The 12,268-nt window shown below is 45.6% G+C and overlaps 1 protein-coding gene across 3 annotated transcripts in view; it reads right to left on the reverse strand.

Moving 5' to 3' along the window:
• Positions 1–12,268, reverse strand: part of TTC21A (tetratricopeptide repeat domain 21A) — a 31,838-nt gene that overhangs the window by 16,790 nt on the left and 2,780 nt on the right. For all 3 annotated transcript variants that reach the window (XR_013225432.1, XM_077303696.1, XM_077303695.1), the window contains exons 4-12: positions 11,494–11,660; positions 9,860–9,982; positions 9,141–9,298; positions 8,071–8,155; positions 7,247–7,345; positions 6,496–6,691; positions 3,838–3,935; positions 3,132–3,332; positions 568–697 (exon numbers count right to left, since the gene is read on the reverse strand). Coding sequence is in view for 2 of the 3 variants with exons in the window: in XM_077303696.1 (XP_077159811.1) it covers positions 568–697; positions 3,132–3,332; positions 3,838–3,935; positions 6,496–6,691; positions 7,247–7,345; positions 8,071–8,155; positions 9,141–9,298; positions 9,860–9,982; positions 11,494–11,660 (1,257 nt within the window). In the remaining variant the exon portion in view is untranslated. The remainder of the gene's footprint in view (positions 1–567; positions 698–3,131; positions 3,333–3,837; positions 3,936–6,495; positions 6,692–7,246; positions 7,346–8,070; positions 8,156–9,140; positions 9,299–9,859; positions 9,983–11,493; positions 11,661–12,268) is intronic.

Below are 12,268 nucleotides of genomic sequence, written 5' to 3' on the forward strand. Positions count from 1 at the left end.
GCTTGATCTTAATTCCCTTGGGGGCATATGGGGGGGGGAGGCGGTCCCACAGGTACAATGGTGCCAGACCGTTTAGGGTTTTAAAGTTCATGATCAAAACCTTGAATCTGATTCGGTCTCAAGCCTAGAGCCAGTGCAGCTGGGAGAGCATCACCTACTGCCTGGAGATGCCGGGGATTGAGCCTGGGACCTGCTGCGTGCCAATCAGGTGCTCCATGAGTCATGGACCACAGCTCAAAAACACAATGCATGACACCCCTGCTCACCTTGGAAAGCGGGCACGGCTGATGGTGTTCCCGAGCTTCTGCAAGGCCAGGGAGGATACAGCCAGGCCCAAGCAGTTTGTCGCATCTACCTTGGAAGAGGCCAAGAGAGCAGGCCGAGTTGAAAGTGGACAGTCCAGGGGAAGTGAGGGAGAGGACTGTCGACGTGTGGAAGAAGCAGGTGGTTGCGGCTCCCTCCTTTCTGAGGCCTTGTGGCTCAGCCAGCAGAGGGGTGGAGCCCGGATATTAATTAAAATCAACAAACGTTATGGTAATTTTTCCTTCAAGTGGGTGACCAGCTCACCTGATAAGTATTTCACCTGTGCCATTAGATAAAGTGGTTGTGTCATCCCTGGAGCTGCTTTCACGACTGGATTCAGAATGATGGTTGACTGTTTCAGAATGGATGACAGGACCTGGCCAGGCAATCTGGGCTGCGGAAAGAGAAAAAAAAGAGATGTGGGTGGTAGAACTCTCTGAATATTAAACACGAGTCATGGATTTACTTTTAAAACATGGGAACGGTTAACAGCGATTGGTGATGTAGCTGAAAGTGCTTCTGCTGTCCATCAACTAGGAAACACCTGCTCAAGTTAATGGCTGGAGATTCTCTATGAAGAATCATAGAATCATAGAGTTGGAAGGGGCCATACAGGCCATCTAGTCCAACCCCCTGCTCAATGCAGGGTTAGCCCTAAGCATCCTAAAGCATCCAAGAAAAGTGTGTATCCAACCTTTGCTTGAAGACTGCCAGTGAGGGGGAGCTCACCACCTCCTTAGGCAGCCTATTCCACTGCTGAACTACTCTGACTGTGAAAATTTTTTTCCTGATATCTAGCCTATATCGTTGTACTGAATAAAAATAAATAAGAATAAAATAATAATAAGAATAAAAAGAGCCTCAGAACTGAGGTCGAGTATGGGGGCACCAAGTTTTATTCAAGATCTAAACGTCCGTGCGCTGAGGCCGTATCTCAGAGGGCTTCCAGACAAACTGCTCTTCCTCCCCTCCATTTCTGGGGTGGTTTGGCAGCAAGGCTGAGGCTCTGTCTTCTGTCAGAACAGAGGTGAAGGACTCAGCTTTTCATTTGGGGCTATTTCACCGCACTTTATTCTCTCTCTCTCTCTTTTTAAAAAAATATTTATTGATTTTAATTACTTATTTAAACAAGGCCGCTAATATTTAAAACAGTGGCCCATAATATCGGAATTCTGAGTCATTCGCCTTCCTTCTGAATCTGAGGTGAAATTTCTCTTCAGCTTGCTGAACTGTCCTCTCAGAGGCGGCAGAAAAAGAACTGAGGGGAGAGTGCTGGCCCCTCCCACATCATGTGACTTTGGGCGGGAAAGTCACCCTCTGTGGGGGAGGGGTGAGCACTCTTGGGAGCTTCTAGAATTTTATATGTATAAAAGCTTGCGAGTTCCTCTCCGTGGCAGGCCTGCGATTCCGCAGAACCCATGTGGGACTGCACAGAAGCCACGAAGATGAAGAGTTGGTTCTTATATGCCGCTTTTCTTTTCCCGAGGGAGGCTCAAAGGGGCTTACAGTCGCCTTCCCTTTCCTCTCCCCACAACAGACACCCTGTGAGGGAGGGGAGGCTGAGAGAGCTCTGAGATTACTGAAGAAGAAGAAGAAGAGTTGGTTCTTATATGCCGCTTTTCCCTACCTGAAGGAGGCTCAAAGCGGCTTATACTGGCCTTCCCATTCCTCTCCCCACAACAGACACCCTGTGAGGTGGGTGAGGCTGAGAGAGCCCTGATATCACTGCTCGGTCAGGACAGTTTTATCAGTGCTGTGGTGAGGCCAAGGTCACCCAGCTGGCTGCATGTGGGGGAGCGAGGAATCAAACCCGGCATGCCAGATTAGAAGTCCGCACTCCTAACCACTACACCAAACTTGCTCTCAGGGCCTCAGTTCAGTGTGTCCCGGAGGTAACTTCAGAGGGAAGTCTGGAATAGGTTCAAGACACGCCAGAAGCATTTTAATTGGGAGACAAAGGAATCCCAAGAGAGTGAGCATCAGTGAGGATGACATTCAGGCAAGGCAGAAGGTGAGATGTTATAGGGCTTAGCAGTCAACTAGTTAAGGGTGTGATCTCCCGTTAAGCAGGACAGCTAGATTATGCTAAACAAATGGTAACATTTTGAAAACATATAAAGAGGAGAACTTTGGGATCAAGCACGGTTTCACTTTCTCCCGAGACCAAAGGTCATTTTTCTTGGTCTCAGTAACCTTGTGGGTATGCAGCCCTGAGCTCAGCAAAAAGTTCCATTTCATAAATTCTCTGTGCACTAGTATAAAATGATGCTGGATATTCTTTTAAATTTTATTTAAGTTGAACTTATCCTTTGAAAATTTGTTTACGGTGAAGGTGTTGACATAACAGGCAGGTATGTTACAGAAAAAGCTTTTTCAAAATCTCATACTGGGAAGGATGAGCTATGAAAATCAAGTTATTCTTATTATTATACTTTGAAAACCTTGTAGGTTTCTAAGGCGCTACTGGGATCAAATCTATCTACTGGTTGCCTTCTGAAGCAATCCATGTGAAGATTCTCTGATAGTATCACTGTTGCATTGAAACCCACTATGAACCGGGGGGGGGGGGGGGGTCTTTGGCCAGGAGTTTTGATAGAGGCACAAAGAAATTGGAGCTTTTGATTTCCCAAGAGTAAACTTGCCGTTTTCCTGACCTCACTCCCCCCAGCAGCCATTTCCCCTTTCCAGCAGAGGGCTTTCTTCAGAGGTCCGTAATGGCTACATCACTTCCCTGTAGCATTATAACATAATGCTCTATTGCGACAATGACCAATGAACAGCGTCCTACTGTTCTTGGGAAGAGAGGCGAGTGACACAGCATTTCCCACCTGCTTGGGACAAAAGGCCAAAAACTCTTCCACAATTTCAGCCACAAACACGGGACTGAGCTTCTCGTAGTAGTCCATGCTCATGGGGGCTTCGTTCAACACAGCAAAGTGAAGGTCGGCGGCTTCACTGAGCAAGATGCGGGCAGCTTGCTCGTCCTTGTTCTGCCGCAAAGCAATCACGGCCTGGAGGTAAGCCAGGACCTGGAAGACAGAGAAGGCTGCCCTTGACACAGCTGGAGATGTCTTTTAGGATGCGCTCGAGCCCAGGCCCTGTGTGAGAGGGAGTCGAAACGGTATAAAGACATCTCCACGAATCTATGGTCAGACAAACAAAATATTTTCTGTTTGGCGCAAAATTACTGCAGCCCAGTGCATTCAGAAAATTAGTGCGAGAAGGGAACCTCGAGTGCCATCTAGTCTAACCCGCTGCACAGTGTAGGGAATTCACAAAACATCTCTTAACCTGAAATGAGGATTATCAAGCCTGGTAGCCTTTCCTAGGTGGAGTCATTACAGTGTCCGTCACCTGTTGACCTTTCTGAAGCTTTTCAGAGACTCAGAAGCCTTGTTGGGTTGGACACTACTGTGGAAGAGGCAGTGGGGAAAACTCCCTCATGAACTATGCAGTGACACGGATTTGGGGGGCCTTCCCCTGCATCACCAGTTGCCAGTTCTTAGCAGTCACAGAAAATCAAAGGAATCTCACAGCAGATTTTCCAGTGGATTGCTGAACTTCCTTTAGGAACTCCAACTGTTGCTCTGCTTCTTCGAGCTTTCCTTCCAGCACCAGGCACCGGATAATACCTGCAAAGTGACAATGTTTTCATAAATACAGCCAAAGCATCTTTTGCATTATAACCACACATTTTGAGAGCACAGAGCTCAATAGTATTACAGATTACAGCACTGCAGAATGGACAGTCACTCCACCGGGTGCCCATCAGTTACAAGGCTCATTTTAAGAAGAATTAGTTTTATACTCCACTTCTCACTACTCAAAGAAGCTTCAAAGATGGCTTCCAATTGCCTACCCTTCTTCTTCCCACAACAGGCCCCTTGTGAGGTAGGTGGGGCTGAGAGAGTCCTGAGAGAACCATGGCCGGCCCCAGGTCCCCCAGCAGGCCTCATGGGTCTCAAAGTGGTTCACAATTTCCTTCCTGTCCTCTCTTCACAACAGGCACGTTGTGAGGCAGGTGAGGCTGAGCGAGAGAACTTGGACTGGCCCAAGGTCACCCAGCTGGCTGCATGCAGAGGAGGAGTGGGTAATCAAACCCAGTTCTCCAGAATAGCGTCAGCCACTCTTAACCGCTACACCACAGAGGCTTTCAGGATAGCTCTCGGTATTGGCTACCACATGCAAAGCCATTCATAGTGTTGGACCCTCATGTCTGCAAGACCAGCCTTCCCCCGTGCTCCCCCATGACAGCTTCCATCGTCTGAGCAAGGGTTTCCACAAGTGCCAACCTAACGGGCAAAAATGAAAAACTGCCTGAACACAAGCCTGCTCAGTTGTGTCCCCCCCAATTGTGGAATAGCCTGCTTGGGGAGGTCAGAGGGGCTCCTGCTCTCCACAAGCTATGCAACACTGAGCTGCAAATGACTCCTCCCCTCTCCCCTTTGTATATGTATGGCGTATTGTCTGATACGAGGTTTCTCCATGTAGGGTCACGTATACAAGGCAGGATTGTCAGATGTAGTTTCCCCTGGTTTTTTTTTAAGGAAAGAAACAAACAAATCAGGACACTGAGGCCAAATCAGCCTCGAGGTTCCCTTCAGTGTACAGCCTAAAACATTTCTCTTTACCAGGGCTTTTAACTGAACAGTTCCACCTTCTTAAGCTGTTTTTATGATCTCCTTCTAGCCCAAGAGCTGTTTTATGGATATCGATTTAGGCTGCCAGATGTTGTTTTTATGCTATCGTGATGCCTCCCCACAGACTCTTGGCTTGTTTTGAAGGCTTCTTCTCATATTTATCATTTTTATGGTGGTTGCTTTTATGGTTTTATTGTAAGGTTTTACTTCGTCAAGCACCTCGAGGAGGTCTTCGAAGAGGGAGCGCGTTCGTTCTCGAAATAAACAATAATTAAGGCTGGGTGGTACGGATAGCTGTGAGCATGGGACGCTCCCATCAGATCCGAGTTTGAGTCCAGTGGCACTCTGAAGACCAACCAAGCTTAATTCTGGGTATAAGCTTGTGTGTGCAGGCAAACTTCTTCAGATGCAGTGAACCAAAGCTTCCTCAACAATTTCTTTTTGGGGGGCGGGGGGGGGGAGGGAAAAATCATTAGCTAGGAAAGGCTAGTTAAGAGTCAAGAGGCATAAGTAGCTGAATTATTATAGTTCAGATTCGGGGAATGGTAGAATATAAATATAAAAATACATAAATCTAATTATATATATATATATATATATATATATATATATATATATATATATATATATATATATATATATATATATATATATATATATATATATATATATATATAATGGTTGGTAAAATCTGTGAACAGCAATAAATTAGCATACAAATACAAGAGTTAACAAATGGACATGAGAACTAGTTTGAGTCCCATCAGATGTGATTTTAAGTGCACCATAGGAGGATACCCAGCTGCAGCATATTCAGATGAGCCATAGCCCAGGATGAGGATTCGAATTGAAGATGGTTAAATGGTTGAAGACAAGAACTAGGTTAAATGAAGACCAGTTCAGGCAGGTAGCCATGCTGGTCTGAAGCAACAGGACAAAGTTTGAGTCCAGTGGGTATTGTCCCATTCCTGGTCGACTTCTCAAATAAGCAGGCTCAGCAGCAAAAGCGATTTATTGAAAATAAATGAACTAAGCTCATGATACTTTTGGTAAAGACTAACTTGCAACATCTATACAAATTGATATACTCCCCATCGGCTCATGTCAAATCATGCTGTCCCGCTTTGGAAAGTAAACTCCCCACTTTCCCAGGTGCATTTGTTACACCCAGGTGTGAACCCTAACCACCAGACTCTGGCTCCAAGGACAGCACTATGTAGATAGCAAGGTTCCTCTCTTCCCAATAGCCTACATAGAGATCAAAGTGAAACTATAAAAAATCCCATACTCCCAGACATTCCCAAGCTCACGAAGCAATTCCTCCATCCTGTCTCCCACAGAAAACATAAGAATACAAAGAAGGCTTACAGTAAAAACCATGGCAGGATGCTGATGCCAATGAAGATCATGACAGGTGTAAGCATTCGTGTGTATACATACTGTGTTTGCACACAAAAGCTTCTACTTAAAATTAAAACGTTGTAGGTTTTAGAGGCACCCCCAGACTCAAACTTTGTTCTGGTTTCAAGGAAAGAGATTATCCATCACTTACCGGTCAGTGATTCTGCAGAGCTCTCATCTAATTCAGCAGCTTGTCTGAACCACACAGAAGCTTCCTTCAATTTCCCTTGAAGGCTCAGTTGATATCCCATTTCATTCATGACCCGGGCATCCGTGTGCATTAGCCTGCTACAGGAGCTCTTCAAAAACATTTGTGCTTCCTGCAGAATTTCTTGATTCTTCCCAGACTAAATGAAACACAGTCAAAAGAAACATATAAGGCACGCACTGGAGGAGTTGGGCTGCACAGCAGAGCATAAATTTCAAAACATGGAATAACAAACAACAAAAACAAACTAGAAATTACATGGGTGGGATAAGCTTGGAAAGGTCCCAAGTTACAAATTTCTGATCCCAACTTACAAATTTCTTTTGAAGAAGAGTTGCTTCTTATATGCCACTTTTCTCTACCCGAAGGAGTCTCACATTTGCCTTCCCTTTCCCCCTCCCCCCAACAGACACCCTGTGAGGCTGAGAGAGCCCTGATATTCCTGCTCAGTCAGAATAACTTTATCAACGCTGTGCTGAGCCCAAGGTCACCCAGCTGGCTGCGTGTGGGGGAGTGGGGAATCAAACCGGGCTTGCCAGGTTAGAAGTCCACGCTCCTAACCACTATACCAAGCTGGCTCTTGGGTGTGGGAAGCATAACGTTTAAGGGGAGAAGACCTCAAGGACGGAAAGAAGAATACCACAAGTAATTTAAAGATGAGCCGTATTAACCCCTAAGCTTAATATGCCCTTACCAGCCGACTGACCATGAGGATTTTTTTAAAGTGAAGTTCTCCTCTCTGAGGTTCTTTCATCTCCAAGGCACTGGTGAATTCTTTAAGTTGTTGTAAGGCCTGCGTTGAAAGCACACGTATGATTTCAGACTCGGAAGGATTGCCGCTCTTTCTCAGATCTGATTTCTCGGAAGGGCATTTCACAACATGACTGAGTTAGCAGTGGGAGGCGCAACCAAGTTGCAGCCAACTTGGAGTTTCCAAAGCAAGAGGCGTTCAGAGGTGCTTTGCCATTGGCTGCCTCTTCATCATGACTCTGACATTCCTTGGAGGTCTCCCATCCAAAAATTCATCCATCCATCCATCCATCCATTCCAGTTCAGACTGTGTTCAGCAATTGCTCAAGCTCAAGGCTGCTCTTCTGAACCAGCACTGCTGCTGAGGCAGCAGCATGCCAGATCTATCTGGCCAGCACATTATCTGAGCTAGGCTTAAAGCGTTCCTTCCTAAGCATAAGTGTTCTCAACATTTTTGTTTGTATCTGACATACATAATGACTCCTGAACTAGACTCACTACTTTTTCATGACCCCGTTATGGGTTGGTTCCGATTAGCGTTTCTGTTTCATCTCATCTAATCCCCCCTCCCCACTGCCACCGGTGTTTCGGGCTTTTTTGTCTGCCCTTCCTGGCATAGCCTCTTTGGTTCTCCAAAGGAGCCATTTCACCCTCTTTCTCAGCAGGAAAGCTGGTCAGATCCACTCTGGAATATTCGAGTACAGAGAAGCCAGCATTTCTAGAGAGCTGAAAGCTTGGAAGAATGTTAGCAAATGTATTAGTACTCACCAGCTCTGCATTCCCAGTCACACAGAGATGATATACCATACTATGCTGGAGGGCATCAAGATCATTGGCATCTTTGGCCAGGATTCTTAAAAATAGCGTACAAAAATATTACAGAGCAAAATCAATCACATATTAAGAAGATATCCCCTGCTGTAGCTGCTGAAGTCTTTAGAGGCTGTGTGATGTAGTAGTTATAACACCAGCCTAGGACCAGGGCTACTTGGGTTAGTACCCCGAACCTCATTGGGTGACCTTGGGTGATCACTTTTCCTCTGCTTGGCTGAACTCACAGGCTTACTGGAAGCAGTTTGTGTGTGTGAGGGACAGATCATGTATGGCACTCTGAGATCACGGTGGGGAAGGGGATATTAAAATGTAATACTCGCTGTTTCTAAAAATAGAAAAGTGGCTGAACTGTCTGTAGATGACAAAAATTACAAAAGGGGGCCATCCTCAGATTCCCAGCAAAGAAGAAAGAAATGCCTGGTACATGAAGCAAAAGAGGAAAAACAAACTGGATGAGGACTAAATATCTCCAGAAAAGATGGAATGTTGAGACCTACTACCCATTAAAACAGGGGCAGGATCAGCCCACCCAGGCATTCAAAAGCGTAGAATGTGGAATCCCCTGCCCCCCACACCCCTCTTTTCTACTGATGCCCTGATTGGCAGCAGAAAAAAAAAGGCAGTTGATATAACATTATGACACCACAGCTGTCTAGGAGTCTCCATAAACTCTATGGTAAAATCTGGACATGGCATCAGTTTTCTCCAGGAAGTGATGTCAATCCTTTCTAGGAATCAATGCAAACTCTAAGCTTTTACCAGAGCATTTTTGGCCATTCCTAGAGAGGTTTCCCCAGAAGTGATTTCCCACCATCATTGTCACCTGTCCTTATGCTCCTCCACCACTCTCCTGTTAGTTGCCAGGCAACCATAGTTCAGAAAGTCTTAGAGGGAGAACATTTGGGGCAGTAGGGTGGGATTTTTAGATCGTATCATTATATTTTAAGTACCCACTTCACAGGGACATATTTCCTCTTTCTTTATAACTTAAAACGACTCCCTACCTTTTACTTTCTTCGATACTTTGCTCCCAGTCTTGTAATGCTAAATGCAGATTCATCTTGGTGATAAGGGCTGGTGTAAAGAAAGGAAAAGTAACCACTAGCTGGCTAATTATTTCCAGAGCACCTGAATAATTTTGTTGCACAGTGAAATATTTTGCCTATGGAGAAAGAAGGGAGAGGGAAGAAAGATGAATATGGCATTTGCAAAAGATTATCTGATGGCAACATTCCACAGCCTGTCCTGTCTGTGGGGGCCATCAACACAAGAAGAGCCACACTGGATCAAGTCCAGTATCCTGTTTTCACACAATGGCCAACCAGTTCCTTGGGGGGGGGGGGGTTCAACGTCATGGCAGAGAGGCTAAAGACTTCCCATGATAAGAACATCAGAAGAGCCTTGCTTGGATCACACCAGTGGTCCCTCCAGTCCAGCATCCTGTCACACACAGGCCAACCAGTTTCCCTGGAGGGCCAACAATAGGACAGAGAGGCTGAGGCCTTCCCCTGATCAGAATACCAGAAGAGACATGCAGAGGTGGTTTGCCACTGGTCTCCTTCTTGACTTTCTCTATGGCCTCCCATCCAAATGCTAACTAGGGGTGACTCTACTTAGCTTCCAAGATCTGACTAGCTTGGGCTGACAAGCGTAGATCATCACATCTCTAGAATGAGCATCACACACTTTCCTAAGGAAACCAAAAGGCAAGTAATCCATCTACCTTTCCCATCATCCCAAAGATATCTGCATTGTCTTGAATCCCTTCGTCCAAATATTTGATAGACTTCTTCACTGAGAATTGGTCATCAGAGGTAACGTAGATCCAGCCTTTCAAAATAAGGCCCTGCAATGATTTTTAAAAACTCAAACATGTGGGCAACATAAAGAAATTGCATGAGTGTATGAGGTCGTCTTAGCTTCAGGTTTCACACACAGGCAGAACGTTAGGACTTGAGTCATTTAAAATATTTTAATAAAATCAGGTCAGTGGAACAAGGATAATTTCTCAGTAGGATTGCCTGGTCCCTCCCCCCGCACCAACCACCAATGGGGGATGAGGGGGGTTAGAGTTGTCAGATCCAGGTTGGGAAACTCCTGGAGATTTGGGGATGGAGCCTGGGGAGGTCAGGAACCTCAGTGGGTGCAATGCCATGGAGTCAACCCTCCAAAGCAGTCATTTTCTCCAGGTAATCTGATCTCTGTAGTTTGGAGATAAGCTGTAACTCCAGGGAATCTCAAGATCCCACCTGGAGGCTGGCATCCCAATTTTCCAGCCATATACTCGATTCACTTTAGAAGGCTGTGTGGATGCACACAAACACAAACATAAGCACACACACACACACACACACACACTCACTCCTTCCTCTCTAGGCCAAACAGATGGTCCACATTCTCAGTGTTGCCAGCACTGACTGGCTGTTGCAGAGGCAGGGGTAACAGGAGTTGCCTGGAATCACTCCCCTTCTATAAACAAACAGGTGATTAGTCCTGTCAGAATTCACAATGTTGACCATCTGTTTGGTGAGGCATAAGCACAACAGAGGCGCAGTGCACACACCCTTAAGATCTGGCATGCACAAACTTTTTTGTGGCTTGAGTCCCGATCTACGGAATTATGTGTTTATGAAAGGTTCTGTCCGCCTGTGGATCTTGAGGGTTGCCAACTCTGGGTTGGGAAACATCTGGAGATTTTGGGGGTAGAGCCTGAGGAGGGAAGGACTTTGATAGGGGTTTAATGCCTCAGAGTCCACCTTCCAAAGTGGCCATTTTTTCCCCAGGGGGACTTATCTCTCTCACTTGGATATCAGTTGCGATCCCAGGAGATCTCCAGCTACCACTTGGGGGTGAATAAGTCATTGAAAAAAACACCAGAGAAAATAAAGATGAAAAAATTGCTCAATCTTGATTTTTTAGTATTGTTCTTAATAAGTCAAGATGTGCAAATCAATGAAATAAAATGCATATTAATGAAATAGAGCGATATTATTTGTGATTTATTGTCGATATATGATAATGAAGGCTCTGACAAAGACTTTTTTTGTTGAAATCAGGCAATTGCCAGATGCCTATTGGCATTATGTTTGACTTATTCAGAACAATGTTTAAAAAATCAAAATTGAGCCCTTTTCAGTTTTTACATAACTTTACCTCCTCTTACGTTTTTGTTTTGTTTTTTTGCACCATTTGCCCGCACCATTTGCCTCAATATGTTTTTGCTTTACCACCTTGAGGCTGGCAATCCTGTTGTCCTTTCTGAATCACAGTGATGGTGCTCTGTTGCCTACCCTACCACTGGTTACCCACCGAGACATAGAGCAGATTTGAATCACAGCTCAAAGTTCAAGACTCTACCTCTCTTGACGTGTTAGTGAGTTGCATCATTCTGTCAACGTACTCCTTGGCCGCCTCATTCTGATTTACCAGCCACTGAAACAAGGTTGCGTAATACCAGGCATTACTTCCTGCAGCTTTCTGCAGGTCTTGGGATTTGCTCTCTAACTCCAAAACAGCAGAGGAATCTGAAAGCAGAGGGGAGAGATGGTTGTGCACATTACCTTTGTTTCTCGCCAGCTGTATTTACGCATCTTGAAAGTCAGTCCAACAAGGAAGACCCCAGGACTGTGTTTGAGCTCTACAAATAGTAGCTCAAAGGCAGGGGAGCGGAGGGCTAGGGAAAATGGGCAGAGGGACTCTGTGCCAGTCAGATATGTCAGTGGCAGGGGTAGTCAAACTGTGGCCCTCCAGATGTCCATGGACTACAATTCCCATGAGCCCCTGCCAGTTCCTCTGGAAGGCGGATAACAGGGCATAGAAGCTATCTTACCCTGATAAAAACATCCAAAGAACCCTGCTAGATCACACCAAAGATCATCTAGTCTTGCATCCTGGCTCACAGGGTGGCCACCTAGCTTCTTTGGATGACTAACAACAAAGCATAGAGACTTTCCCTGATAAGAACATAAAAAGAGTCTTGCTGGATCAGATCAGTGGTCCATCCAGTCCAGCATCCTGGCTCACACAGTGGCTGATCAATTCCTCTGGACTGCCAACAATAGGACACAGAAGCTGAAGCCTTCCCCTGATGTTTTCTCCTGACTCTGGGACTCAGAGGATTGGTGCCTCTGAA

The sequence above is a fragment of the Paroedura picta genome, chromosome 11 (genome assembly GCF_049243985.1).
Source record: "Paroedura picta isolate Pp20150507F chromosome 11, Ppicta_v3.0, whole genome shotgun sequence".
Lineage (NCBI taxonomy): Eukaryota > Metazoa > Chordata > Lepidosauria > Squamata > Gekkonidae > Paroedura > Paroedura picta.